Raw genomic sequence first — 27,643 nt, 5'->3', positions numbered from 1 at the left:
CTTTGTCTGTCCGTCCGTACTTTTTCTGTCCGCCCTCAGGTCTTAAAAACTACTGAGGCTAGGGGGCTGCAAATTGGTATGTTGATCATCCACCCTCCAATCATCAAAATTACTAAATTGCAGCCTTCTAGCCTCAGTAGTTTTTATTTTATTTAAGGTTAAAGTTAGCCATAATCGTGCGTCTGGCAACGATATTGGACAGGCCTCTACGGCCGGCTGAGAGTTTCATGGGCCGTGGCTCATACAGCATTATACCGAGACCACCGAAAGATAGATCTATTTTCGGTGGCCTTGATTATACGCTGTAGCGGCTGTACAGAAAACTCGATTGTGCCAAAGAAACTTCGGCGCATTTTTTACTTGTTTATTGCTTGTCATCGCTGTAAGCAGTGGTGTTGGTTTTTAAATTTATTTTTAAAATTTTTTTAATAGATAAACCCATTTACTTTCGAGTACTGGTGCCCGTTGTTTATAGAAGGTTGCCAGATCTGGTCTAGTTCCATACTGACAGATCTGCAGCTGCTGTGTCGGATGAATGGCCTGCTCATGTAAGCGAAAAAACAGCTGATCATTTGTAGGACTTCCCACATTTTCCTTAGATTTAAGGTATCATCTTCCTTCACTATAGTAGCTGGAGAGCTGTAACCCAAGGGATTAGCCCAAATCCAGAAGCTTTAAACTACACAGAGGGTACAATTGTGTAAACATTAAAAAAATGGATCAGTTTAATGACTGCGCCACTGCTAACTGTGCAGACGAGCGTTAAACAGGTTTTATGTAGCATTAAAAGGTCAAATATAGCAGTAGAAGGAACTAAACTCATTAAAACTGTTAATAACTTAAGAACCAGCTCTTAGCGAACACAGGGACAGGTTTTATATTAGTCTTTAAGCATGCATTCTTTAAAAAGCTAATTATTCGAACTTGCGTAGCTCAAAACCTTCATTTTTGTGCGCGTCTATAACTATTGTGATTTTTATGAGAGCAAACGACTGAGCTCGTTTTCATTTTTAGAGCTCTTGTTTCTTGGTTGATGAAAAGGCCACTTATTGAAGCTTACGAAACTGGACTATACGTTCATTTGAGGCTTCGGGTTCTCAAGGAGAATAGAACGAATGTGCTTCGAAAAGAACACCTTGTGTGCTCCGTTGAAATCAAGGAGATATCTTAGTATAGAGCCCATGAGCTTCTGAAGCAGAGAAGAAATATAAGTCAAAGAAAATGAAAATGAAAAAGTAGGAACGATTTGTTCATAAACAGCCACTGCTCCAAGAGAACCGGACTAAATATCTGGATATGTTGCTCAGAATAAAACGAGTATTTAGATAAAAAGTTTCTGACTTTTCTTGACTAGTAATTCATTAACTTTTTTTACAGCACTTTTTTCAGAAAATCAATATCATACTCTGCTAGGAAACTAGTGACTTACTGTGACTGGGTAAATTATCACGGGAGAACGGGTGTCCTTCGTGACGAAGAAACCCATGTCTCTGAAACAAAACTGCATATTCAGAGTTTTCAAATCTATTTCGACTCTTATTTGTCTCTTCTCGGGAAATAAAAGTTAACGTTACATATTCAAGTCATTCAAAGCTGTTTCAACTCACCCTTTTCAGGACCAGATGAAGGAAGGTTCTTGCGTGGTATGTTCACCTTGCCCGAGCAGTGTGTGCACAATGGCGTCCCAGCTTCTTGCACCTTCATTCTTTCGTGTCTTCTTCGGGGAGGTAAGTACAGTGCCCTGCTTTAACTCCAATAGACCTCACAGTGTCGTATGTCTGAATGAAAGTAATAGATTTACGGAAACATAGACTCAGACACAGTTCTCTGAGTGAAATATATGTACTGAACGAAAATGTTATATTTACAGAAACCGACACAATAACAGACCAGTGTTTTTTGTCGACCAGCTCTATTAAAAAACATGTAGATGCCTCGGAAAATTAGCTCAGGAAACATGGCAGCTACATGGTGGTACTACATTGAAGTACCAGACCACCGGACACACCCAGCACGTGTTTGTTAGCTAAAAAAAAATAGGCAAACATGGCCTCTGGGTACAATCAAACCGTTTCAGTCCAATCATTTAACCCTTGCCTTACATATTCCCTTCGCTGTTTGACCGCAGTCAATCCATTCTACAGATAGACCCGTTAACAAATGTGGTGGCGGTTACATCTACACCTGTTGTGTTCCAACTGTAGTCCAAGTGAGGTCGGATGCCAACAGGAACATCGGTTTTTTCAACAGAGACCGCCATCCTGTAGTTAACAATCCCCGTGAGTTTTTGGCCTGTGATGGGCACTGATCACTGTGATATATTAAGTTTCATAAAATACAATGAATTACTCAGTAAGTGCAAGCAAGTTTTGTTTGTCAGTCCTAGTGCAGAATACAATTTCAGAGTACATTGATTTGGTATATTACTCAACTAGCTTCCAGGAAGGTTTACTCAGAATTATTTGATTTGTAGTTCCTGGGAGATTGTTTGATGTTAGACTGAAACACTAATATTTGATTATTTTTAGAGGTACTGAGACAACAGCTTAGTTCTAACTTGAAGCATAGGTCTAGTTTATACCATGTTTTCCATGATACTGTATCACGACTAATGACTAACTTTCTTCCAGATACAGTATGAGCATGTTTCTGTTCTGTGTAGTATCTCTACAGACACTAGTCTTGCGTTCATGACCGTAGGAACGGAATTGTACAGCAAATAACTCACATTCCGTTATTACTTAGTTGTGTGTTCCAAATTCTTCTCAAGTTTTTTCTTCAAAATATATTCACTAACCGGAGTTCTTCTGAAGACTGTCCAGAACTTCCTTTCCTCTGTCCATTCCAGGTGTTGGTTTAGTTTTTATCATTGTTATTTTCTAGACTTCCTGCTTTAGAGAAGTTGCCCTGACGAAAAGGGTGAAATCTCTTCGTTATTACTTAATAACCTAGTGCTAATTATTTCGAGTAAGGATCCTTGGTTGACTGTGGACATTTTAGATCGTATGACCTTGATATTTTTAAGTAAATGCTTCCCTTTGAGGATTAATAAAAATTCAAAATCTTCCAAGAGCGTATCGCCAAACATTGGACTGACTTCAAATGCTTTTGCATTCTTCCAGCTTCCAGGACAAGTATGCAAAGATTTCCAGCGTTTCAGAAACTTACCGATACCCTGGATGTTATTTTGCTGGATACAGAGATGAGAATATCATTTTCATCTTTAGTTTACTATTGGCTGTTGAGGAAAAAGCTAAAATCATGTGTCACTCAAGTTTACCCGTTAGTCATTCCAGAATACTAAAGCAAAATAATGCTAATTTTAGACTGTATTTGAACCTGGTCGTTCCAGAAGAATTCTTTAAAGTTTTTCGCTTCGTCTCTCGTTTCATTTAGATGGGGTGGGAGAAAGATCTTATATTGCATATTTATACATTTGCAAAGACATTTCTTACAGTCTGTTGTCTGTGACTGGTTTGACACAGTTCCTAAAAAAAATTAGGAACGGTATTAAAGAGGAAGTTTTACCAAACTGATAAGTATGTATGATGTAGTTCAGTATGCCATTCAGTCTTCCTTAAAACGGAAATTCCTTCCTTTTGAATTCTAAGTAATACAACCGGAAATCCAAACATACTGCATTATAATTACATTACCCAATATGTATTCGCAAAGTTCCGAATGTTATTACACAAGTCGTTTATATTGTTTCATACTGAATTTAAATTTTCTTGGGAAAAGTGGGGGATGATTGCGAAATAAAAAATTTCTTAGGCAATACACCATATTATTTCCTCCTTTTGAAAAGAAAACGTACCTCGGTTCTTTATTTGTTAATTTCTTATCTAAACCCCCACTGGTTTTGTCATTACTGAGGATATGAAATCAAATAAATACATGGCTTCGTTTTCTGCATCTTTATTTTGCTTTACCAATCGATTTATTTTCCGAATGAGAATGTAATTTTATTTAGAGTCTTATTTACACCTGCTTGGTATCATTGTAGAGGTTTACGCAGCAATTAATTTACAAGAATTGAATATCAAAAATCTTCAAGTCTGCAGCTTTCATTATCTATCTTTAACGAAGAGAATTTTCCCCAAAAAAACTCCTGAGAAATTTCGTGTAATAATTCAAAAGATTAGAAGGTGATAAAAAAAATGCTGAATACCTTGCAAGCGTCTTGCCAAGGTGCTGAACAATACGGCTCGTAAGCTTCAAGTTCAAAGACCACAGGCGATAGTAAACATTTTATGTATCACAAATAATTTCGAAAAATTAAAGTTTCAACGATTTTCTTCTTCACTAATTTGACTGAAAAGGGAAACTTTCAAGGTTTGTGGATCAAGTTTCCATACTTAAGAAAAAAAAAAAAAAAGAATCGTCACCACTTTAGACAGACGGAGAATCGTAGCCTTTTAAAGACAGACAAACTGACAAGGAAAGTAAAAAGATCCTCAAAAAAGGAAACTTTCAAGATTTGTGGATAAAGTTTACATACTTAGAAAAAAGAATCGAACTGTAAAAGAATCATCACTTTAGGCAGACGGAGATTCGTAGCGTTTTCAAGACAGACAGACTGACAAGGAAAATAACAAGATCCTTACTTTGGTTAAAAAAAGTTTAGGTCTCCTCCCTAAGCTAGCGATATACCTCCCCTTCGCTATGTTAGGCTTATCTGTAGTGTGATGAACATACCTAGTCAGTGGTGGGTTTGGGAAGGTTTAAGAGTCTTTGCCAAGTTGTGCGTATAAAACGATAACACGACCAACTGTCTCATTGCCATATTTTTTCAAAATTTTTAAGCAAGATTTATATTACTAATAAATAAGATTGAAAGAAAATTAAAAAAGAAATATGATTACACAGAAGAATGGCAGCAATTTTCGTTTTCTGCCAGATATATAGAAATAGGGAAGTTTGAAAAATTCACTCCAGTAGCCGGAAAATCAAATTTTACAAATAATATTAACATGCCAGCCGAATGAATATTATTGCTCAACTTAGTTGCAGCATTTTAAACGTGATTTTCGCCTGGTGCGGAAATTTCAAAATTTTGCAATTTAAATACATTAAACAAACAGTGCTTGATATCCCCACCAAAGGCAAAGAACACATAAAACTCAGCCCAGCTCAGATATTGGGAGCCCACCACTGAATCAGTATGCTTGTTGACAATACATCCATGGGTAGGACCTTGTATTTTAGGATTGATAACCCTGACTTACCACCGACTGGAAGTGTGATAGGTGATTTAGATGAGGCAAAAAAAAAAGAAGAAAACAGGAAAGGTAAAAAAATAACTCCCATATTTCTCTTTGTGTTGGATATTCACAGTTGGGCGCTTCCGGTTTCCATCGCGTCGCCCGAGACCCTTTTTACCGCCTCGTTCTTGGGGCCTTAACCGACTCCCAGGTAATATAAAACTTTGACACTCCTTCGCAAGACTCTCTCTCTCTCTCTCTCTCTCTCTCTCTCTCTCTCTCTCATCCGCTCACTTCCCCTCTGCCATTCATCTGGAAATCTTTCGTATCGATGCTTTGCCAGGCTGAAATGTTGAAGAGCGTTGGAATCTTGTGTACATTGCAATTTTATTTCGAGTTTGTATTTTTTCATAACAGGACTCGCTCCTTCCCTTCGTATGCTCATCCAAACGGTCAGTTTTGAGACTTCCAGTTTCATCTATTATTCTACCCGCTTGATAGCTTTAGTGATTTTGTATCAGCCACATTGTTTGCCCCCTTCCGAGCCTGTCTGTCATTTGACATTCGCTTTGCTGTTTGCCAGTATTTATCATAGTTCCATTTGACTTGCTTTCTCGTATGATTTTTGCCATGGCCTTACCTGCTATCTGAGGGGTTTCAAGATTAGTTATTTACCATATTTTTCTTTTTATGTATTGATTTTCTACGTGTTATGCCCATTCATACTTTGCATTTTGTAATTCATAATTTCCGGCAGTCTGCATTTTGTCATATTTATTTCTCCGCATTTTGTCATTGTTTTCGGTTAAGGTTATATTTTGTAGCAGCATGCATGCCTCTGTTCCTCCGAGTTTGTAACTGTAGTTTGTCATATATGAAATTTGCTGACTTCCCGAATTTTGTCATTTTCCATCATCTGTTTGTAACGTTGAACCAAAGTGGTTCGTGTGAGTGTGTGCGTGTTTTTGTTTCCCTATCATCAACCAGTAGCTGTTTTTAGCAGTATCTCATGTTTTGATAACCAGTGTGATTTTCATGTATATTCCAGGTCTGAGATCAAATAAAGTTATTTGGAAAACGCTACTTCAAAAAAGGTTACCTCGAAACCGTTCTTCACTCAAAAGTTATTTCGAAAAAGTTCTTCGCTCTGACAAATTTATTTCCGAAACGTTCTTCTCCATTCTTTCCTTCCCCTTCACTCGCTGTGTCACTTTCCTCATTTCTTCGTTTCACTAAATTTCTTCTTCTTCTTCAGACTAGAAGATTTCTATTCTTAATTTTTTTTTTTTATTTAAGCTATATTTCCTTCAATGGCCACTATATGACTTAAACTTTTGACTTTGATAATTTTAGTTGTCACTTAAGATTTTATACTGTCATTTCTTTTGATTAGATACTTATAACTTATACCTTATACCTTATATCTTTTATCTGTTAAGTTCTTTACGTTTACCTGTTTCAATTTCGTACGTGATTTTATTTTATGAATCTGTGTGACCTACCGTTCTTTGGAGATGCTTCTTAAGTTATCTTACCCCACTTTTTATTTGATTTTTCCTTCAGTCCTCTATTTCTTTCTAAACAAGGATCATAAATTCCAGTAGATATGAAGAAAAAAAATCATGAGCTGGAGATACTTTGATTTTATATGTAGTGTCTGTCACTGCACAGATAAGTACCAATGACTACAAAATAATTTTTTTTTTCTGACAAGACTGACGCACTGCTAATACAGACTGTCCAGACTCACTGACTCTCGTGATTGTCTGGAAGACTGGCTCGAGGACTTTTACTTTTACATCAGTCTAAATTATCATTATTATTGTTGTTATTATTATCATTACTGATGCTTGACTATAGGTAAATAAAAACAAGCATCTTAAAACATCTGTTATTACCGTTAATCACTGACTTACTGCCTAGAAGACAAATGCTATATTGTAAGTTTTATTGGCCCTAAAATAAGTATATTCACTGAAATAGAAAACGTGAGAAAAATTAAACTAGTGTATGATGTAATTATAGACTCACTTTGAGGACAGTTAATGCGCACTGTACTTGTAATTGTACATACATACATACATATATATATATATATATATATATATATATATATATATATATATATATATATGTATATATTTTATATATATCTAACTAATATCATGCAAGTCTTTTCTCCATGGAGGGGTGAGTATCTCTTTGGAAAAGCCTTTGAAAAGAACCCTTAAAGTTAACAGACCATCAGAAGAAAACATAAAATGTAAAATTTCAATTGAGGCCATAATAAAATGAGCAGGCGGCAGCTTGAAAAACCAAAGTACAAGACAACCCGGATCAGAGGGTGACCCCGTTATTCGTTCCCTTCAAATATCACCACAACCCCTGCCCCCACCCCTGTAAAAAAATAATAATTAAAATGACCGTGAGGCTGGCACATAACAGATTTAGCCTTCATGTTCAAGGACCCTCAGGCCAGTAATAAATATTACTTTTTTGGAAAATTTACAAAAAAAAAAATAAACGGTAAGACAACTTTTTTTGGCCGTGCTTCTATTTTTATGAATTTACAAGCTTGAGGAAATTTTCGTAGTAAACGTAAACGATGAACTTCTTGTAAACTGTAATGCCTGTGTTGTAAACCGTACACTTTGAAGACACAGACTTTAACGACTTTTGTATTAGTTACCTAATTAGATGTTATGATAAGAAAAGGTTAGTCTTTTTTCATTTCGTTTAAGACACACAGACAGACAGACAGACAGGGAAAGTGGTAGCGGAACTTTCCTACGCAAAAACACTACGATGAGATATGTGTTCCCACGTGAGATACCCGTCAAAGATTGGACATTGCACCAGTACAAAAAAAAATAAGACACTCAAAATAAGCCTACTTATCTGACGACGGAATGAGTGGACGGACTTGAATCTTTTCGACTTGGACTGAATTTTTTAAAAATTCCTATCGTGACATTATTTTCGTCATCCTTTTGCCCTAAAAATGGGGTTAAAATTGGTGAACGGACGATTTTTTAGACGATTTCTGGAGTTCCAGCACTTCTCAGCACTTTCCTGTCACTTTACTTTATTGAAAACTTTCTTTCACATACTGTCTCATTTTTGGGTTTTACACTGAAGACAATGAAATATTATTTGTGGTATTACACTTTGTGATACCTTAATAGTAACTTTAAAATCAAGTCTAAAAAAGTATAATGCCCCCGAACTGTTTTTTCATAATGAATGTAGTTTTTTAAAAATTTTGGTTATATGTTAACTATTAGTCAATAAATTTATACCCAGCAATCATTAATAATTGATTTCATGGCATTTTTTTTTATTTGTAGAACATTGCCAACTAAAGGGTTAGATTCTGTTCTACTCAACTCTTAAAAATAGTTTCCAAAATGATGGTAGATAAAATTCACTCATTCACTCTTAAAGAATTAAGCCAGATTCATCTAACAGTTGTTAAATTCGAAAATCAAAATCCTTTTTGGGGGAATAAACGTTAAAACCATCCAATCTCTCTTATGTTTCTCCCTTGCGTCACTATTCTTTCAATGGCATGTAATGTTCCTTTGCCAGAACCTCTGCCCTCAGTCACTGTGGGGACATTCAGTTTCTCTTATTCACATACTCCATCTCCATTCACTTCGTAGGTAGAGCTTAAGTGCCACGCAGTGGCAATTCCTCATTTGTGGTGGTTATATTGCAGTTCGAGCTGGGCCCTCACTCAATTCGGCGCCACGCCGTGAGTTGCAGCGGGTTCCCGCCAGCCCTGTCGAGTCCAGAGCTCGTCCTTCGGTGCAGCGGCCATCCTTGTCTAACGACGCAGGTAGAAGAACATGACTGTGTTGGCTTTACGTTTTAACCTAATCCTACGAGTAAGACTCATTGCATCGCATATAAATAAAGAGGATGCTGCCTTTTGCGAAAGCGTCGTCTGACTGACCGTAACTAAAACTGCAGATAAAAGCTTCTGTTGTACATGTGTAACTAATTCTAAGAAGGCTCCCTGCGTGAATGATTTGGTCGCTTAGTAAATGTTGCTCAGTTGGGTGATGATGGCGTGAGCCATCTAACAGTTTCGGGAAGCGGCAGCAACATACTGAGATTACAAATAAAGTGTTCCACAAACATCTGCTGTACAAATACCATGTTTAAAAACTGTAATTACTTTCCAAACATTAGCACGCTGTACAGCTCCAAAAAAAATATACATGTATTTATAAATTAGCACTCTAGGTCAATGCTTTGTTTTGCCAGGAGTGATTCACCGCCTAAGTAATGCGCGCTTTTTATGCTTCCTCACTCTATTAATTGCCTTTTCTGTTGCTTTTTGCTTGGAACATTTGCAGTACCCGCGAGAAGGTTGTATATAATCATTGTATGCAATGCATTACTTAGATTGCTTAGATTTTTTCTTTATAAAGCATGCGTAATTGGCACTGCTAGTTGGTTTTTGGTTACAAAATTGAAGCTTTGTGAATGTAGCTTCGCTTTATTTGGAAATGAATGATAACAGCTGATATGGTTCTACTGCTAAGTGTATTTCTCGAAGCCTCACTTAGACCGTCTTCGATTGGTGTTCCCTAATGTGTATTTGTGTGAATTATCTGTACTTTTTATTTTCATACAAGATGCCCATAGTGTCAGAGGTATTAATCCCTACATTAACCGTTTGCTATTGAATGTGTTTTCGTATAAAAAAAATGAATTATTGGATACTTTCTACTTATTTCCCTATAGAGAATGAACTCTCATGTGAAATTACAGATTAAACAGAAGATCAGAATTACGTCATTTTGCTTTAATTATTTTCATTTTTATGCATGAAAGATTCCCCTGACATAACTGTGACCTTAATCGAATTGGGTCAGAGGCATTTTCCCCTCTGTGTTCATGACCTTTTCTTTGGCCTTAATTAATGCCATTTCTGACGATTTCCGTCCATCCCTCATCGTTATTTCATAGTTTCCCACTTATCCTTTCCCTCGTTTTTATATGTAGGTAAAATAAATTAAAGAGTTGATAGTGCTTGTAACAAAATTCATTCGAAAGATATAAATATTTATGTATTGTATTATGCAGTTCTTCTGAAAGAATTAGAATGAGATTTTAAAATGAAGTGGGATCTTAGATAATAAATGGGTTAATACCCGCCGCAGCTTTTGTTTTTAATTTCTTTATTTAGAGATTTAGGTGTTTCGTTATCATTTAAATCAATTCCCTTAGACAATTAATTAATTCCCTTGGACAGTTAATCAATTCCCTTGGATAATTAATTAATTCCCTTTGGACAATTAATTAATCCTCCCTTGGATAATTAATTAATTCCCTTAGACTATTAAAACAGTTGGCATCAAAGATAGTGCATTTGCAATTCCCTTTCTTCAGAGGATTTAAATGTTTACATATTTTAATTAGTCATCTTACAACAAGGATATTCACGAACAGTCTCAATTCAGGTGGCAATGAAATGAATATGAAATTGTAACCAAAAGATAAGAATAGCCGATCCTTTTGAAATTAACTTGAAGAGAAAAACTCCCACTTTTCCTCCTTAAATCCTCATCATTTTATACCCAGCAGTATTCATCTTTACTCCCCCACTTAACATATCCTCAACACGCACCCGTTTCAGGATGCGGCATTCAAAGGGTATCCCAGTTCGCCAAGAGGATTATCGGCGGGAACGAGGCTCGATTTGGCGAATTCCCTTGGCAGGCTCATATCCGGATATCCGGATACCAGTGTGGAGGCGTTCTCATCAATCATTTCTTCGTAGCCACGGCTGCGCACTGCGTTCATAAGTAAGGAAGAGGGCGATTGTGATTTTGCTTTTTATTTCCGTATTAAAGTTTTTCTTTTGTGTCTGTTGACTTTTTCGTTGTTGCTGTTTCTTCTAATCTCTTCCTAAAGTGGAAGCCATAAGCCATAGACTGGTTATACTGGATTGTGAGTAATACTGTCTTTTTTCCTTCTTCAAATTTGTTCTTTATATTAGCAAAGAACATTGAAGAAAAAGGACGCTAATTTTGCTAACTTGCTAAATGTTGTACATACACATATGTGTATATGTCCTCCCAGATATTTATGCAAGGCAATTTATCTCAAGAATGAATGTTTTTTTTTTTAGTACAGTATTAATCGTAGATGTAATTATGAGATATACATACCGTGTGTAAGCTTAAGAAGTGGCATCAAGAACAGTTAACCTATATAAGGTGTTATGGCTTGGGTTTCCAAGACCATGTCAACAGTTAGGGAGACATAAAGAATTCACGGTTCAATAAAGACCGAGACTGCTCGAAAGTTCCGAGCCGTTGATGCTGACAGGAAAGAAAGGAAGAAAGACAGCTTTACGTCACCATGACCTAGCTCACGAATCACGGTCTATTGTTGATTTTTATTTAAAGCCGACGGCAAGTCTGCAGCCGAATTCATTCGAAGCTTCTGTCTTGCCTCTGATTGGTCGAGTGGTGGTGAGTAGCATGATCCCCCGCCAGTCACGACGAATTTCAGTGACATCGGCTGCGGATATATACCGTCACCTCTCAAAATTCAGACTATTGCTTCGAAGAAACACAAGGTTGACAGGCTGAAGTTTAAGTCACTTTGGGTTAAATGATCGTCTCCTAGCATTTTGCCATAAAAAGCTTTCCACCATATACTTAATATTCTTGGTGATACTGATGGGAAATTTATCTTCAGTTTGGTCAGATATTATAGTTGTTTAATGGATTTTTTTTTCAAGTTTGCTAAGACATCTGAAGTCACGCATGTTCGGCAAAACGGTGTCACATGTTTACAAATATAAGCAGTTTCAGTTTCTGACCAATATACGGTCATGTGACACCAAATAATTAACGTTCATGTGACACCAAGTGATTAACGTTCATGTGACACCACATTGCCACTCATGTGACCCTGTACAGCAGTTACGCTCGTGTGACACCGCATCCTTGCGCTATGGACGTAGAGCTTCGATCTGCAGTATTTTCATGCTGATATTGCCTTCATCGTGTATAGGATATTTCGCATTGTTCCTCAGAGGAATGAGCGAAAATTTGTTAGCAATAAAATCAGTAATCCTAATTATATTTCCAGTAATACTGGCAATTAGATATGAATATGGCAGCCAGTAATTTTAGGTAGTAAAACTGTATTTATGGTTAAGTGAGAAACCATTTTATATTACGTATATGTATACTTTCTCATCGAAGTTTATTAGCTACCGTCACAATGAGCATTATTTGTCATCTCTGAATGAGTGGCTCTCCAGAACACGGGTGATCTTTGCATAAGTCAGATTTTGTAATTATCATTTGCCTGCCATTTCATTTGAATTAGGCGTCAGTTTTTTTTTATTATGAGCTACAGACGAATGACAGTGTTCATTTTTCTTTCCGGCCAAACTACCTCAAATTTGATTAAGTCACAGTTAGGTGAATATGAATGTGTCTCTGCTACTTTTACTTGTTATCGGTGTGGAAATGATTCCGCAATTTTATTTGACGTCCCGTCATCAATTGCTGCCGAGACATAAAAGTTTTCTCTTGTGACTTTGTGACTGCTGTGAAATTTATGATCCTTTTATTGCGGTTTTCGAAATACCAGTGTCTAACTGTATTTCAGGTCATGTCTGCGAATAATTTGTCATCCCTGCTTTCATGTAGATGAAATCCAAAATTTGGTTTTACCTGTTTGCCTTATAAGTTTAATACTTAATTATACCACTGTTTTTCTAATACCCTCATTCTCCAAGACTAGGATATTTTAGTTTTACTATTAATTGGAAAATAAAAGCTAAAATGTTATAGGTAACTGTGAGTTATAACGACATTAAAACGCCAGTAGGCTTAACTTTTCGTGATGCCTTGTGAGATTATCATATAATTCCAGGAAATATATAGCAAAAAATTTTAGCGGTGTCGTATATTGATAACTCGCGTGGATTCGATGTGTTTTATGTATATTGCAACCAAATCTAGGTACCTGTTAGTTGTGTTGATTTTACAAAGTAAAATATTTCGTTGTTGCAAAATATTTGAGTAGCAATTGTCGCTGTATGCAATACTAGTCCATTTGTGGTTACGTTAAACGTGTGTAAAAAAACATTTATTACCGAGGATTGAAATAAGTTGTAAGTACGGTCGACGTTGAGAGTTGAAACATACATGACTGATGCATAATAATTGTATCATATTTTACAGTGATAAATATATATTTGCCACTGGGAAAGTTTCAGTGTTATGCCATTCACTGCATTGTAACTACAAATACAGTTGTTTAGAAAATTATGTCAATAGTAACAGGTGAATTCGTGCCTCCCACAATATATCCTTGAGGTTATTAATGAATTCATCCAGTTGTATTCGGAGTGAATCCTAGTGGAACCCATCTCTAATCAATTTGTTCTATCAGCCTCGCTCGTTAGGTATTTTCGTAATTTCGTGATGCTGTAAACATTTGTAAGCGATGATGTCCTAAAACCTGAGTGGGAGTTCTGTGTACTTGTCACAGACGAAACACGATGTTAATATAGGTTTTTCAATTCACGTGTCTCTTGAGGAATCAGTTTTGTAATGGTCGGTAATCCAATAACATTTTTCTATGAATCGTTATTTTGGTTCAAATTTGACCATTTCTACAATTGAAAACAATGTTATTTGTATCTTGATTCTCATATATATATGTATATATATATATATATTATATATATATATATATATATATATATATATATATATATATACCTGTATAAATTTGGTTCTTTTAGAATAACTTTACAAATAATGAATACATTATTTGTATGGTTATTATACATACGTACTTTTAAATATTAAAGTTTCATTTTCAGGTAATAACAGATACAAATGTTTGGTAAATTATTTTTATCGTATTACGTACCTGTAAATGGTAAGTTGCTTATATTAATAGCAACTTAACACACGTGCTTTTTAAATGTTAAATTTTCATTTTCAGGTAATAACACATGAATATGTAAGGCATAATATTTGTATGATTACGTACTTGTAAATTCCAAGTTTCGTAACTACAGAAAATGGTTAATCTCCGGAGAATGTAAATCAAAGTATATGCTATTTTTCCCCAGAGCACGTCTGAATCAGATTACGGTGCATCTCGGGGAGTTCGATACCAAGGACACTGGCGATTACCCCGAGCCCTTGCCGAAGGAGACGTTCAGTGTTCTGGAAAAGAGGCTTCACCCCAACTTCAAATATATGTTAACTCAGCCCGACAGGTAAGTCAGCCTCTCTCTCTCTCTCTCTCTCTCTTTCTCAGTAGTTTGGTTTTCTAGTGAATTTTTTTCTGTGAAACTGCTTTTCCTCATAATATGTTTAAACCTGGGAACATCCAATTATTTGTTGTTTATAGGTTGTTAGAGTTTCCTTAGGTAGACGAAAATACCATCCTCAATACTAAGAAATCAATAAGATTTTATGTTAAACCTCTTTGTAAGCGCTTCGCATTGTTATAGTACTTGAGAGTGAAGTATAGTGGTATAAGTGTAATTTGTAATGATACGTCAAAATAACTATTCACAATATGTGAAGCGTATTAAATGTCTCTTAATTATCGTCAGCAGTGGCATGTTTCAGACGAAAAGAGGCTAAACATGAAATTGAGGTCCCTCTGGCTGAAAATTCAAGAGGGAATACATTGTAAATTATAGAGGGAACATATATTTTCAAGAGGAAATACATATTAGTCATCTTGGTCTATAGGAAATGTATGTAACTTATAAATCTGTTCTTTCGAAACTGAAACTTTCATCTTTGACACAAGCAATTCGTTGCATTTGCTGTTGCAATTTCTTCACGCTCTCTGGTCAACTGACTTGTCATTCTAACGCAGGTACGACATCGCAGTTCTTCGGCTGAATCGACCGGTCCATTACAGAGAGAACATCATACCAATCTGCCTTCCGGGTCCTAACGACGACTTTGGGGGAGATGTTGGCGTCGTGGCCGGATGGGGGAAGACTGACAATTCCTTCGGTAAGTCAGATAAGCCTTTGGGTACTCTGTCAGTCAAGGTCCAGAGAACATATATGGTCTCATTGTCACCTTCCAGCATTTAATCCTTGGTAATCGGTAATCCTCTTGGGATTATGCGATTCAGTGACTTACCTCCCCCTTTACTGACAAGCCTTAGAATTCTCTTCCTTTTCTGCCTTCTGAACTTTCAACTTCCTTCCTGCAAGAGGCAGTTTGTTAATCGTTTCCTGCGTAATTAAGCTTCGCGTTTCTTCCTTTCTGTCCCTTTTGTCTTATTCTGCCCTGGGCTAGAAAAGGGCGTTAGATGACCCATTCCATTCTCCCTCTCTTCAAAAACATCAAAAGTAAAAAGTAATCTCCCATTTTGAGGTCAGTGCTTTAGGGTATAACTGGTATTTGATGCCCACAATAGACGGAAAAGCATTGATGATATTAAAAGGACCTTTCCGATTTTTTTTTTTTTACAAATTTTCGTTCACGCGTCCTAGAAAATTAAACAGCCCTTTGGCTTTTTGGCAATATCTGTACATTTCTATTCCTGTATGAAATATTTGTTTCTGAAAACCGAAATAGATTTCACTTCCACTTAAGACAGAAACCAAACCCACTTTAGGCTTTGTTAATAAATGTGCCTTATAGAATTAAGCCTTGAGTCTTTATAATAATTGAAAGGAGTGTTATCAATTGTATCCAGTTAGGCGTCAAGAAAACTGAAGGTCATTCAAGTCTGAATTAATGATTTGTCGAGAAAGTCGGATCCTCAGTAACTTTATTATATTTGCACGTGTACCCGATTGCTTCTCTGTCTGTGCCAGAGAGAGAGAGAGAGAGAGAGAGAGAGAGAGAGAGAGAGAGAGAGAGAGAGAGACGCGCGCTCAACATCCGTGAAGGATAACATATCAGGGAAAGATGATGGTACTAAAGTCACTGATACGTTATTTTAGACCTCGGTATGAGAATTTGCATGTTGAAATTTTGTTGGAGGATTTATTGCATTCTTTCGAGGAAGAAATGTTAAGCGGTGCAAAAAGAAAAAAAATTTATTACAGCTGCAATTTCCTTCCGGTAAAGTAACCTGATTTTCAGATTTGTTTATTTTTTTTTATTTTGCGAAATGTTCCAGATCAAACAGGCACTGGCCTTTGTTTTTCTTGAATAAACTAAAGATTCCTGAACTTCAAGGACATTGTACCTTATCGATTTACTTAGATAAGACGGAAGGTATGGACATCTCTATTATTATATTTAGTCTACCTTAGCAATCTAATCAAACAACAAAACCTTAATCATTTGGCAACTGCATTGCATAATATATTAGGTACATATGTTGCTGTGCAATGTCTTGTTGATTTTAGTTAAACATGAATTATATTTCATATGGATTGTAAGTGCATAAATAAAGTGTATTTTATGGTGCAAGATTTCAAAGCACGTGCTACATGTCTTTAAATTGTTCCTTTTGTGGTAACGGCCAATAATACCCTTTTATTCATTTCAGGTAAGACTGGCACAAACATTCTACGGAAAGTAATGGTCCCGATAATAAGCAACGAGGAGTGTCTGCGTTGGCACCACTACAAGGGAATAGACGTGAAACTGCATTTTGAAATGTTTTGTGCTGGACATTCTGAGGGGAAAATGGATGCCTGCTTGGTAAGTATAATGATTTCAAAAACAGTTTTCTTTCTCTGGTCTCTATCTTTAATCTTTATTTTATTTTATTTATTTATTTTTTGTTATTTTGCATACTAGGAATGTTTTGCGAAAGTATGTCGTCACTCTGAATACATCATTGATATTTAAGGTCAATGTTTTCTTGGTAAAAGCTTTCATTCAGTCATCCCTTGTTTTAGTTACTATTCACAAATTAAAGTGACCGACATAAATTATGTTTGGAGCCGTTTTATCATTTAAATAAGTTTAGTCAAAAAGTGGTCACCGATTTGTACTCTTTTTCCCATAAAGAATGTTTAACCTCATACAAATGTTCGTGATTCAGTATAAAGGTATTGAAAACATTTTAATCTTATGGCAATCCTTTTCCAGAATTGGAGCTTTTGTACCCATCACAGACTGCCTTGCTGTCTTGGTGGAAACCCACTTTCTTGAAGTCTCATTTATCAGTGCATTCTTTCCCACAGGGGTTCCAGTCCTCATGAAATTCCTTAGTAGGCTTTTTGTCAAATCCCATGCCTTCCTCAGTGCTGTCTATTTGCAAGTAATGCAGGGTACTCGCCTAACTAAACACCAACAAACGTTTATTTTGAACTGTTCTCGTATGATTCTGTATAGATATTCCACTATACAAACCTTCTGGTAGCATTTAATGTTGTTTTTTTTTTAAGGTAGGTTTTTTTTAAGGTAGATTAGTAGAGATTCCACTAATCTATCTTTTTTCGAAAAAAGAAACATAACAGTAAATGCTACCAGAAAGTTTGTCTCTATAGCTACAGCAACGGTGGTAATGATGACATTCTGCATAGATATCAGCTGTACCCCAAGTGTTAGTATCTTCGTTTTGCTAAGGTGCCAAATTACCTCGCCACCCTGTGAAGGGTGGGTTTTGTCCCTTAACAAAGGCTGTGGAATAGTATTCCCAGTAGTGTGATGAGCATCAATTCTCATAAGTTCAAGACAGGTTGGAATTCTACCCGAGAGCACGTGTTACTCTGACGTGGCTTTCATATTCAGTCTTGCCAAGTTAATATAACTTCCTCTGTAAGAATACGCAAACCTTAAATGATAACATTGAGGCTTTATTAATTCTTAAGAGCATTCCCCGACGCAGCGTGTATGAAAACTTGGCGTTTATTGCAGGGAGATTCCGGGGGCCCGCTGGTCGTGCAGAAGGACGGGAGATGGTTCCTCGCTGGCATAACATCCGCAGGATTTGGGTGCGCCGTCGATCACCAGCCAGGCATATACCACAAAGTCTCCGTTACCTCAAGTTGGATAGCAGCAAACGTCAGATCGTAATGAATAGGAACTCTAGTTTAAAAGATACCTCATTTCATAAGTTCACATTTGTTACCTAAAGTAATCACATTCCTGCTGTGCCGTCTCCTAAACTGCTTGAAAACCGTTGTCATAGTGAAAACAGGAAATTCATACTTCAGTGTCATATTCCATGAAGTTGTGCGTTACGCGATTTCGTCATAGTCAAGGATATTCTCTATACTGGACTGATAATGGAATTTCATACGATGCAGCACCCTGAAATAACGGTGCGCTTAAAAATGTTTAAGAAATTTCATTTCATGTTAACAAAGGACGGATAGAACTAGTGTAAGGTCACTGTTATCATGAGACTCAAAATACTGGGGAAAAAGTTACATAAGGTTATTATGTCTAAGGATCATGTTTGCGTGGTGACCTTTTTTTTGTGGTAGTTGTGAGTGAAAAGTCCCAGTATTATATCATGTGATTGTTATCCTAACGAGACTATTTACATTTGTAAATACTCGATACTCTGCACAAGAATCCATTGCATTATTTTCATAATTTGCGTCGTATAAACCAAGATGAAGACTTTTGAACAACGGAATGCAATGCAGTATTGCAACGCAGTTATGTAGTAATCAGTTGCAGCTCCTAAAGTGAGGTAAATTTAGATTAAAGGACTGATTATTGTGGGAATCAGTCACGTAGCTGAAAATTCCCTCATTCTACAACCAAAATTTATTTTTTGGGCCGTAGTATATGTCAGTTATCTTCAAGAACCTGAGATTAATTATACTGACAGCCATTCGAGTTTTTCCTAGGAGAGAAGTGAATACTATTTAGAAACTCTGGTTCAAAATATTTATGATCCGGCACAGACATTGGACAGGTAAGATTCCGTGGCATAAATCTTAAATGATCTCTGTTTCTGCTTGGATTATCCAAATGTTGACTGCCCCTTAATAAGTCAGAAAGGTTTCGTAAATCAGGAATCAGCAAAACTTATAAACAGTGATGGTACAACCCCCAAGTCAAGTTAGCCATTTGACCTACTTATCAGTCATTATATCTACAAATTTGTATTTTTCGTCTTATTTGCGCCATGGAATCACTATTTTCACCATAATGCGCAAGTCTGATGTCAAATTTCACCAAGCAAATAGCATTACAATGCTTATTGTCATTGTTTTCAGCATTCCATTTGGCGTGAGTTATGTGACAAGTCTGACATTATGCATTTTATTTCATTACTTTCCAAGGACTCTAATGAAGAGCATTTCATACTCAGACGATCATTTTAACATGTTTTGATATTCTGAGGGAAGGGGTAAAATGTCTGCTAAATACAGTTACTTATTATAATTACAAAACTGTCGAAGTTAAGCATACACCCGTCTTTGGAATTGTCGTATAGTATCATTCGTTTTTAACTAAACTGAAACTTAAGGTCACGTAAAGGCTATAAAAATGGATAATTAGATTTTTTGCTGTTTTCAGTTTACAAATGTTTTTAGTTTTCTCCCAGCTTTCCATAGCAAAAATTATTTGTTATCTCACTGTTACTCTCTTAGGGTTTTGGATATAATAACCACCAAAATTATTTTCTTTGAAGAGAGACTGTAAAGTGTATACGTGAACACTTTTGGCGCCAGATCATTTATAATCATTCAGTGAGTACCGTGTAACCACTACGAATAACTGATTGCATTTCTCATTGATCGTATTGAAATTTATGAGTAGATACCTATGGCTCTGTTCTTTTTCAGCGGAAATATCTTCTTGAAAGAACAAGCAAACTGAGTACAATACCAAGCAAAATGTTGCAAATACTGTAGATCTACACCTAAGCATATTTACGTGTTTCACAAAGTATAATTTTGAAGTACACTATTTAAGAAAAGGGGCTTCCGCTCTTTAGCAGTTAAGTGTGGAATTTGTAGTTAATACGAAAAAGTAAAATCATTCATGTAATGAATGGACTATGAATATGTATAGGCTATCGTTTAAAACTATCCGTAAGAAATGAAACTCAAGTGTACAAACGAATTCCTAGTGACGGCAAGAGATTGTGTTAGTAGCCTTTTGACAAGGACTCTTTAGCTTTATATGGACACACAAATAGCCTCCTTATATCCCAACGAACTCCGTATAGATGTTAATGGTATTTTATGTGAACAGTTTAATGTGTTGCTGTGTGATGCTGAACGATGGTGTCTTTAAAAAAAATATTTTTGTCGTTTTACCTGGATTTCGAGAATATAAAACGTAAAATTGTCTACCCTCCTTGCTAACCGTCCGTTAGTAAGTGTGACAAGGTAAACTGTAATGTCTATTTGTGCGTTATCAACAAACACTGACAAATGCAAGGTATGTAAGCAGTTCAAGATTATACTAGCTGTGATATTTTCTGAAGAATGTTGTGTACGATTTCCAGAAGGTAGGTAGAAACACATTCAAGACGAGCATTCGCGCAATGAAGCCATGATATTTTAATGTTTCAAACTCCAAACTCCTTTGGATGTTTTTTCTTACAGTTTTGTTATGGTATAACAAGAGTTGTCCAGTGTTCCTGTTTTCATTTTTGTTTGTTACCCCTTGTGAAATACTATGCAATACCATGGTGAAAGACTACGATAGTCTATTGTTTGTGTACGTGTTCTATTTGTTCATTGTAAAAAGCGATTCAAACACCGTGACTTCTCCACACACCTTGAAAGAATTAAGCAGTCTAGTACAGAATATCTATACTGAAAATAAGGCACAAATAATGTCCAAAGAGCTGTTAAAGCATGTTATAACAAACATGTGTTTTAGTTTGCAATTGTGAATACTTGTACTATGACTACTTGTATATAATATTTATTTTTGTAGTACTTAATATAGTTTGCAAAAAAAAAAATTTTTCATTATTAGTACTTCCTCTGATTTGACAATGTTGAATGAGGACTGATAGGTTTGTCTACAAACATAATCCTGGATGATGATGATTATCATTATCATCATCAATGTCATCATCATCATCATCATCATTATCATCTTCATCCTAACAAGGCAGCCAACCCAACCTAGTTATTAGGCACGTCATATTCCTGTGATTTTCAAAAGAATATACAAACAAATATTCTTAGACTAAATGCCATGCCCAAACTCTATTACCAACTTTTTCTGTAACGTTCTCAATCCAAAACAAATCCATACTGTGAACTTTGTTCATTGTCTTTGCTTCGTATTTTCATGATTAGATAGAAAAGTATAATTAGGCGAGGCAGAATATAGGACTGCCCAATATTAAGTGAAACCGCGGGGAAATAAGAGGTTATAAAAGAAACTGACTTGAATAATTGGTTTCATTAGGGATTCGGTAAACCGTTATTATAATAACTAATGTTATAGAGAAATGGCGTTTTACAGCTATTTTATCATTACTGAAATTGTTATTGTAATTATCCTTAAGGCTTCAGTAAATTTTGATGAAATCGCAGCCTGCTATGAAAAATAACTAATACAATGATTTCATGACAGTTCAATATTTGTATTGGTATATCATCATTAAAACTTTTTAAAACTGAAAATTAATGAAATTAAGCTACTAAAAACAGTCTCATTTTTAAAGCGTCCTGTGTTATTTAATAATATTGGAACCATGATGCTGGTCGCTGGTCCTTCTTATTGGAACCACAACTTTTCGAGAACGCCGGCAAACGACCGTAGTGTCTTATTGTGTTTAGTATTTTTTGTATTTCAGTGTGGTTTTATTGTAGTATTTTAGTGACGTTGGTCGTCTGTTAAGAGTAAGGTGAGAGTAACCTACGTATTTCTACAAAAAATTTGACGCTTTTTTTGCGATTTCGTTTTCAAGATAAGGTGTGAGTGGTACGAAGATCTACATAGGCCTATAGAGCCCAAGGTAATGTGTTTGGCGTAGGCCGATACTGCATTGATGCTTGGCATATAATGTGTATAAATTTTCTTATGCCGTTTCAAGTCGCGAAACTGATACCCCAAAGTGCCTTACCTGAATATATATGTTGTAGAGAGTCCTGTAAAGTGGAAAGCCAGTTATTCAAAGTGGGTGAGTAATACTTTCATAGGCTAGGCTAATTTCATGCTCAGTGTGTAGGCTATAGACTATGGACCTAGGCTAGGCCACCAGTAGGCGATTAAATTTGAGGAGATGGTAAGTCTATACTTAGAACTTAAATGCACTTTGAAGGCGAAAGGTAAAACCGAATACTACTTCACCCCTTTGGTTTACCGTTTGGTTTTATTAGCTACCAGCCATCTCGCAAAATGGCCGCCTGTTTAGTACCAGCCCCTTGGGGATGAAGTAAAAACTTGAGTGAAGGACAGTAAATACCCTAAACAAACCAACATTCATAAGCATAAACACCTCTGAATAATCCTGATGGGTTCTGGCATTTGGTCTTCAGGACCTAAATTTCATAATTAATCAATCATAAGCATCAACAATAGGCCTTACCTAAACAAATGGCAGTAAATATTCTGGTTGGCGACTGGCTGTAACCAGGCTGCGGTCGTTAGGGTAGTCGTCAGTTATAGCCTTGTATTGAAAATGCTTTTCCTGGTTGCTTTGTACTTTGAACATTTCTTTCAGTTCATTATCAAATGAATAGTTTTGTAGGTACTCAACCCTGCCCAGTATTTTTCATCTGTGGTGGGAAAGTGGGATTTTTGGTTATGGAAAAATACATCCTTTTGTAGATCTAGGGCGGCTGTCTGCTGTGAGCTAGGCTATGGCAGTTGACGTTTTTCTATAGAACTTTACCTGCTGAACAAGAATTTAAAGTAATATTTTGGTGGTCAAATGTAGTTAAGCTGTAAATTACCTTAGAACTGTAGCCGACGGGAAAGGGGACCTGTTGGGAATTGGGGGTTTTGGGTGTGGTAAAACCCTTTCAAGAATAGCTAACAGTAAGGAGGAACCAGTTGGGAATTCGGGGTTTTTGGTGGGGTAAATAACTTGGGAAAAGGTTTGGGTACCTTATTGTTGTATTTCCTGTTATACATGTCATTTGAAACACAAAAAACAAGGGGAAAAAGAAGGGCGAATAAATGGATAGCAGGAGCCGTTCCAAAGGCACTTTTCATTCATTACTAGTACTGCTGGATTCAAAGTCTAACATGCATGTGCTAACTTTGTTCATTAATCAGCAGCTGCCGGTTTTCTGCGCTAGCAAGAGCTGCGAGACTGGCAGTTGACGTTATCATGTGTTATTTTACTTTTGAACAAGAATTTAAAGTAATTACCTCTTGCCAGAGCATATGAGCTTGCCAGAAATCTTTAAAAATGCAGATAAACCATGCCATGTGACCTATAGAGGAAAGTTGAAAGCGGAAATGAAGGTTTGTTTCCCATTTACAAAAAGCTTCCAATAGTGTGTATTGAGCAGACTACAGTTGACGTTTTTCTACGTTATTTTACTTGCTTTGACAAGAGTTTGTTGTAATATTTTGTTGGTTGGCTGCACTGCTAAACTGTAATTTACCTTGAGCTGCAAAGTTGCAGTTTTCAGAGGGTCATTTACATGGTCAGTTACATTTACAACCGACCGCCAAAATATTATTTTAAATTCTTGTTCAGCAGGTAAAATAACATAGGAAAACGTCAATTGCCATAGGCTAGCTCACTGCGGACAGCCAGCTTAGAATTACCCATCCTTTTTATGGGAAAATACAACAATGTATTTAGCTTACCTGGCTGTGGGGCTTTGCATCTCTGAACCCTACCTAACCTGACGTAGGTCTGGCCTAGGTTACCAGACCTATTTTTACCTAACCTTTCCTAAGGACACTATGCCTGTGCCTTCCCCTGGGAACCCCCAGCAAGTTACAATCCCTCTGTCTGTATACTGCCTGAGGGTTGAATCCTAACCTGACCACACTAAACCTACTATGCCAAGTCCTTATCTGCCCCCCTCCCCCCACCACTAAGCCTAGGTTACCAGGTCCTTCTTCACCTAGTGCATGATGTCCTTTGAAAACCCTTCAATAAACCTTTTTCTAATCACAATCAGAGATGGCAGAAGTATGGGGAGTTAAGAATCCATCCTTTTATTTTCCCCTACCAAAGAACCCCAGTGTCCCACTTTGGTCCCCTAGCTTAATTTTATGAATGAGAGGGTTCCAGCCTACCAGTTTATAACCAAAATGAATCTCTGTAACATTGAAAACTTAGGAAAACATATTTTAAACTTGAGAATATGATTATGGTTTAAAGATGTACAATAAACATTAATCAGAATCAGAACTTGCAGAAGTATGCTGTCATTGGGGAGTTAAAGAGTACTGTACATCCTTGACATATTACTTTTGTATTGTACCCCACTGAGACAACCAGTTTTCTATTGCCCCTTATAATTGTAGGATGAAATGGGTTCTAGTAACTTTAAACTGCCAATTTTTTCCTAAATGAAAGTCAGAAACATTAAAAAATTGAATCAGCCAAGATAACCCAAGAAACAAGAGTTACACATCTGCACCAGAGAAAGCATAGCTAAGAACTGAAGCTGGTTTTTTCAATCAGAGCTTGAATTCTGAAATCCCACTGAGCCCAATTTGTGAAAGTTAGACCAGAAGTGCCAGTTAGGCATCAGCATTGTTCACTTTCATTTCCAAATGAAAATAAATAGTGTTCCAAATTCACTACCCGTTCTTACCCACAATGTACTGGGACAACATAAACATATCAGAAGCACCACTCGAATGATTGTGAAAACATAAAGCACTAGAAAATTCCAAGTGGTAAACACCATTTGGCAGCAAATATCTCATGAACAGTAAATTATTAGCAATAGATTTCAGCAGAGCAGAGCAAAAAAAAATTCCAATTTCAAGGATAGGTGTTAAATTAGAATACTGGAAAAAATCTGATGGGAATCTGGGACTTGTAGGCAGTTACGAACTAAAGTTAGTGAATTGTAATAACAAGAATGGTTTAAAATGTACAAGTCACAAAGCAGGTTGTCAGAAAAATACATGGTTCTTGTGCATAATCAATATCAATTACAAAATAATATTAAGAAAAAAGTTACAGGGCCAGTAGAGGAAATTCATCCAGACCCAAACCTAACTTAGACGGCTGGTTCCTTAAATGGGAGCCATAAGTTAAAAAGTACCAGCCCATAAAGGGCTCATAAAATGAAATGTAGAGCGGGACCTACAGCTTATTGAATAGCGAGTGAATTTCTTGAAATAAATTCCTCTAGGCACTCTTCATCAGCTGGCGGGTCGAACAGCCCAGTGCTAGGGTAGAGGTTAGGCATTGCAGCCGTTGAGCATAGGTTATCTGTCTCTATGAACTTGCTGATCTGTTACTGAGGCCACAACTTGTGGCAGTACTGTGGATAACTACTGTATTGTGAAAATATACTCAGAATGGGCCCTTCAATTATTAATATTCAGAAGATGAATCCTATTCATAAGGAACAAGCCTGCAGGGGTCATTGACTTGAAGTACAAGCTTCCAAAGAATATGGTGTTCATTAGAAAGAAGTAACAAGGAAATGGGAAATACAGAATGAAGAGATCCCATGTTAATAAAGAACAAACAAATTAACAAATGAGTAAACAGAAAAGAATGTAAGTAAATTATTAAAATACAAGAATTATATTAGGGTTGTAATGCATTGCATCAACTTGAATTTCAGAGGTTTCAACTGCACGACATCCTCAAGAAGGCTTGGAACTGAGGAGTTCAACATAAAGGCTCATTACTTCATATTGAGGTGCTGTTCAGCAAATCTGGTTGCTCTCGGCAGGAAAAGGGGGATCAGGGATCAATTGTGAATGTGAAAGATCTGTTAAAATATAATGTATGAAAAATTGACTCCCTGAACACCAGTGTTATAAGTGTTTCAAGACAGAAAACTGAAACACATGTAAGTATGTGTGTTCCTACATAAATACAGAACATCACCTATTATGTAGCAGTATCCCCTAGTGCAGCTGGAATTGGTCCCCGAAACTTGTTCAAAATGCATTTAATTGGTGGAGGGACTCTACTGTCATCACCAAGTGCATTTTTCAGTTGCTGGCAAGTGAGGACATCTTGTTGCACAAGTATCAGCTGCTAAGTTGAAACTTCTTTCATCATTATTATTGTAATTTTGTATGTGTTGTGTTGGAGATTTCAACAGGAAAAGTGAGCGTTAAAAGCTGGGGTATAAGCTGATGCTGAGATGCTTTATATCCTTGGTGTTAATGCAACAGTCTTAGGGGCCATTCTGGGCACTCCAACAGTTCCAACCTAGGTGCACATACTTGGGATCTGTGCTCTTATCCTACTCCCTGAGGAGTATGTGACTTTTGGAACAAGTAAGGTGATGGAACTACAGAGCTTATCTTCCTTCTCCTCATCCTCATCTTTCTTTCATGAGAAGAAGTGGCTTCTGAAGCTCTCTCATAAGGCATTCATCCGTTTTGTATGAGGACCTTCATTCCCTCAGAGTTTAGTTTGGCAGTGTGGGTATGTTTGCTGGAGGTACGGTAGACACAAAGTCTCTTCATTTACCTGCAAAACATTAGGACTTTCATTGGGTTTTTCCTTGTTCATGTCTCTTTTCAGGCTCAGAAAAGATTTAGTGCCAACTTCTCTATTAGTGTGATATTTAATTCAGAGATCATGTGTCTGCAGACAGAAGGTTCATGGACAACAGATCGCTGCTGTACAGTACCACTGGGTATTGTGTTGACCTACATACAAGTGAGCATGTGAATCCTCTGGTGCTTTCTGGTGCATCTGGAACTCTCAATGTTTGCAAGATGATTTGCTATCATCTTGTTGAGCCATGTGCACATGATAGTACAGGCATTTGGAGTGTTCTGGATCTTCCGACTCCTGACTGGTACATGCATATAAGTGCTCATTTGTAGCTTCTAGTGTAGTTTCAACTAATGATATGAAAGTCTGTGGGAATGTGGACCACGATTTTGAGTGGTTGCAAGTCAACCTTCGAATTGTTATCAAGCTGTTGGTACCGCTTAGTCTGATTGATTGTGTCCTTGTGCTCACCTGGGCAGACTGGTGCATCAGCTATGGAAAGGGTCCAACTCTTGCCTTGCCTGTTAAGACCTGAGGGTTCTTCAGTCAGAGCTGAAACAAAGGTTTGTAGGCTCTTGTTGAGCTGAATGATCTTGAGGAAACAACCAGTGCCCCTTTGTCAGGCTCATATCGTTGATAGTGTACTCTAGGTTGTGCTCAGAGGCAAAACAGTAACTCCATGAAATGACTCATCTTGGCCCCCTTCCAGAAAGCAGCATGGGTCGCCCTCTTGTTGAACACTTGTTAACTACACTCTCTTCTGAGCATGAGATGAAGTTTGGTAGGGTGCTAGTGTTGGAAGGAAAGGAGCTAACTTTTGTTATTCATCAGAGCACCAACCTTTAAGCTAATTTGGTCTCGAGATGTGACATGGTATCTTCTCTCTTTTTGAGACAAGTTTTGAAGGTATT

At 36.8% G+C, this 27,643-nt stretch overlaps 1 protein-coding gene across 5 annotated transcripts in view; it reads left to right on the top strand.

Moving 5' to 3' along the window:
- Positions 1-20,738, top strand: part of LOC136833344 (trypsin-1) — a 436,392-nt gene extending 415,654 nt beyond the window's left edge. For 3 of the 5 annotated variants that reach the window (XM_067095357.1, XM_067095358.1, XM_067095356.1), the window contains 9 exons: positions 1,617-1,727; positions 2,145-2,279; positions 5,338-5,415; positions 8,923-9,042; positions 10,852-11,020; positions 14,326-14,475; positions 15,090-15,232; positions 16,731-16,885; positions 18,050-20,738. In XM_067095357.1, coding sequence (XP_066951458.1) covers positions 1,617-1,727; positions 2,145-2,279; positions 5,338-5,415; positions 8,923-9,042; positions 10,852-11,020; positions 14,326-14,475; positions 15,090-15,232; positions 16,731-16,885; positions 18,050-18,208 — 1,220 coding nt within the window. In that variant the 3' untranslated portion in view covers positions 18,209-20,738. The remainder of the gene's footprint in view (positions 1-1,616; positions 1,728-2,144; positions 2,280-5,337; positions 5,416-8,922; positions 9,043-10,851; positions 11,021-14,325; positions 14,476-15,089; positions 15,233-16,730; positions 16,886-18,049) is intronic. The other 2 variants (XM_067095359.1, XM_067095360.1) reach the window with 2 other exon arrangements.
- The last annotated feature ends 6,905 nt before the right edge of the window (positions 20,739-27,643 follow it).

This window comes from Macrobrachium rosenbergii, chromosome 51 (assembly GCF_040412425.1).
Source record: "Macrobrachium rosenbergii isolate ZJJX-2024 chromosome 51, ASM4041242v1, whole genome shotgun sequence".
NCBI classification, from domain to species: domain Eukaryota; kingdom Metazoa; phylum Arthropoda; class Malacostraca; order Decapoda; family Palaemonidae; genus Macrobrachium; species Macrobrachium rosenbergii.
Note: the sequence above shows the minus strand (reverse complement) of the source record. Positions and strands in the feature narration are given on the sequence as shown.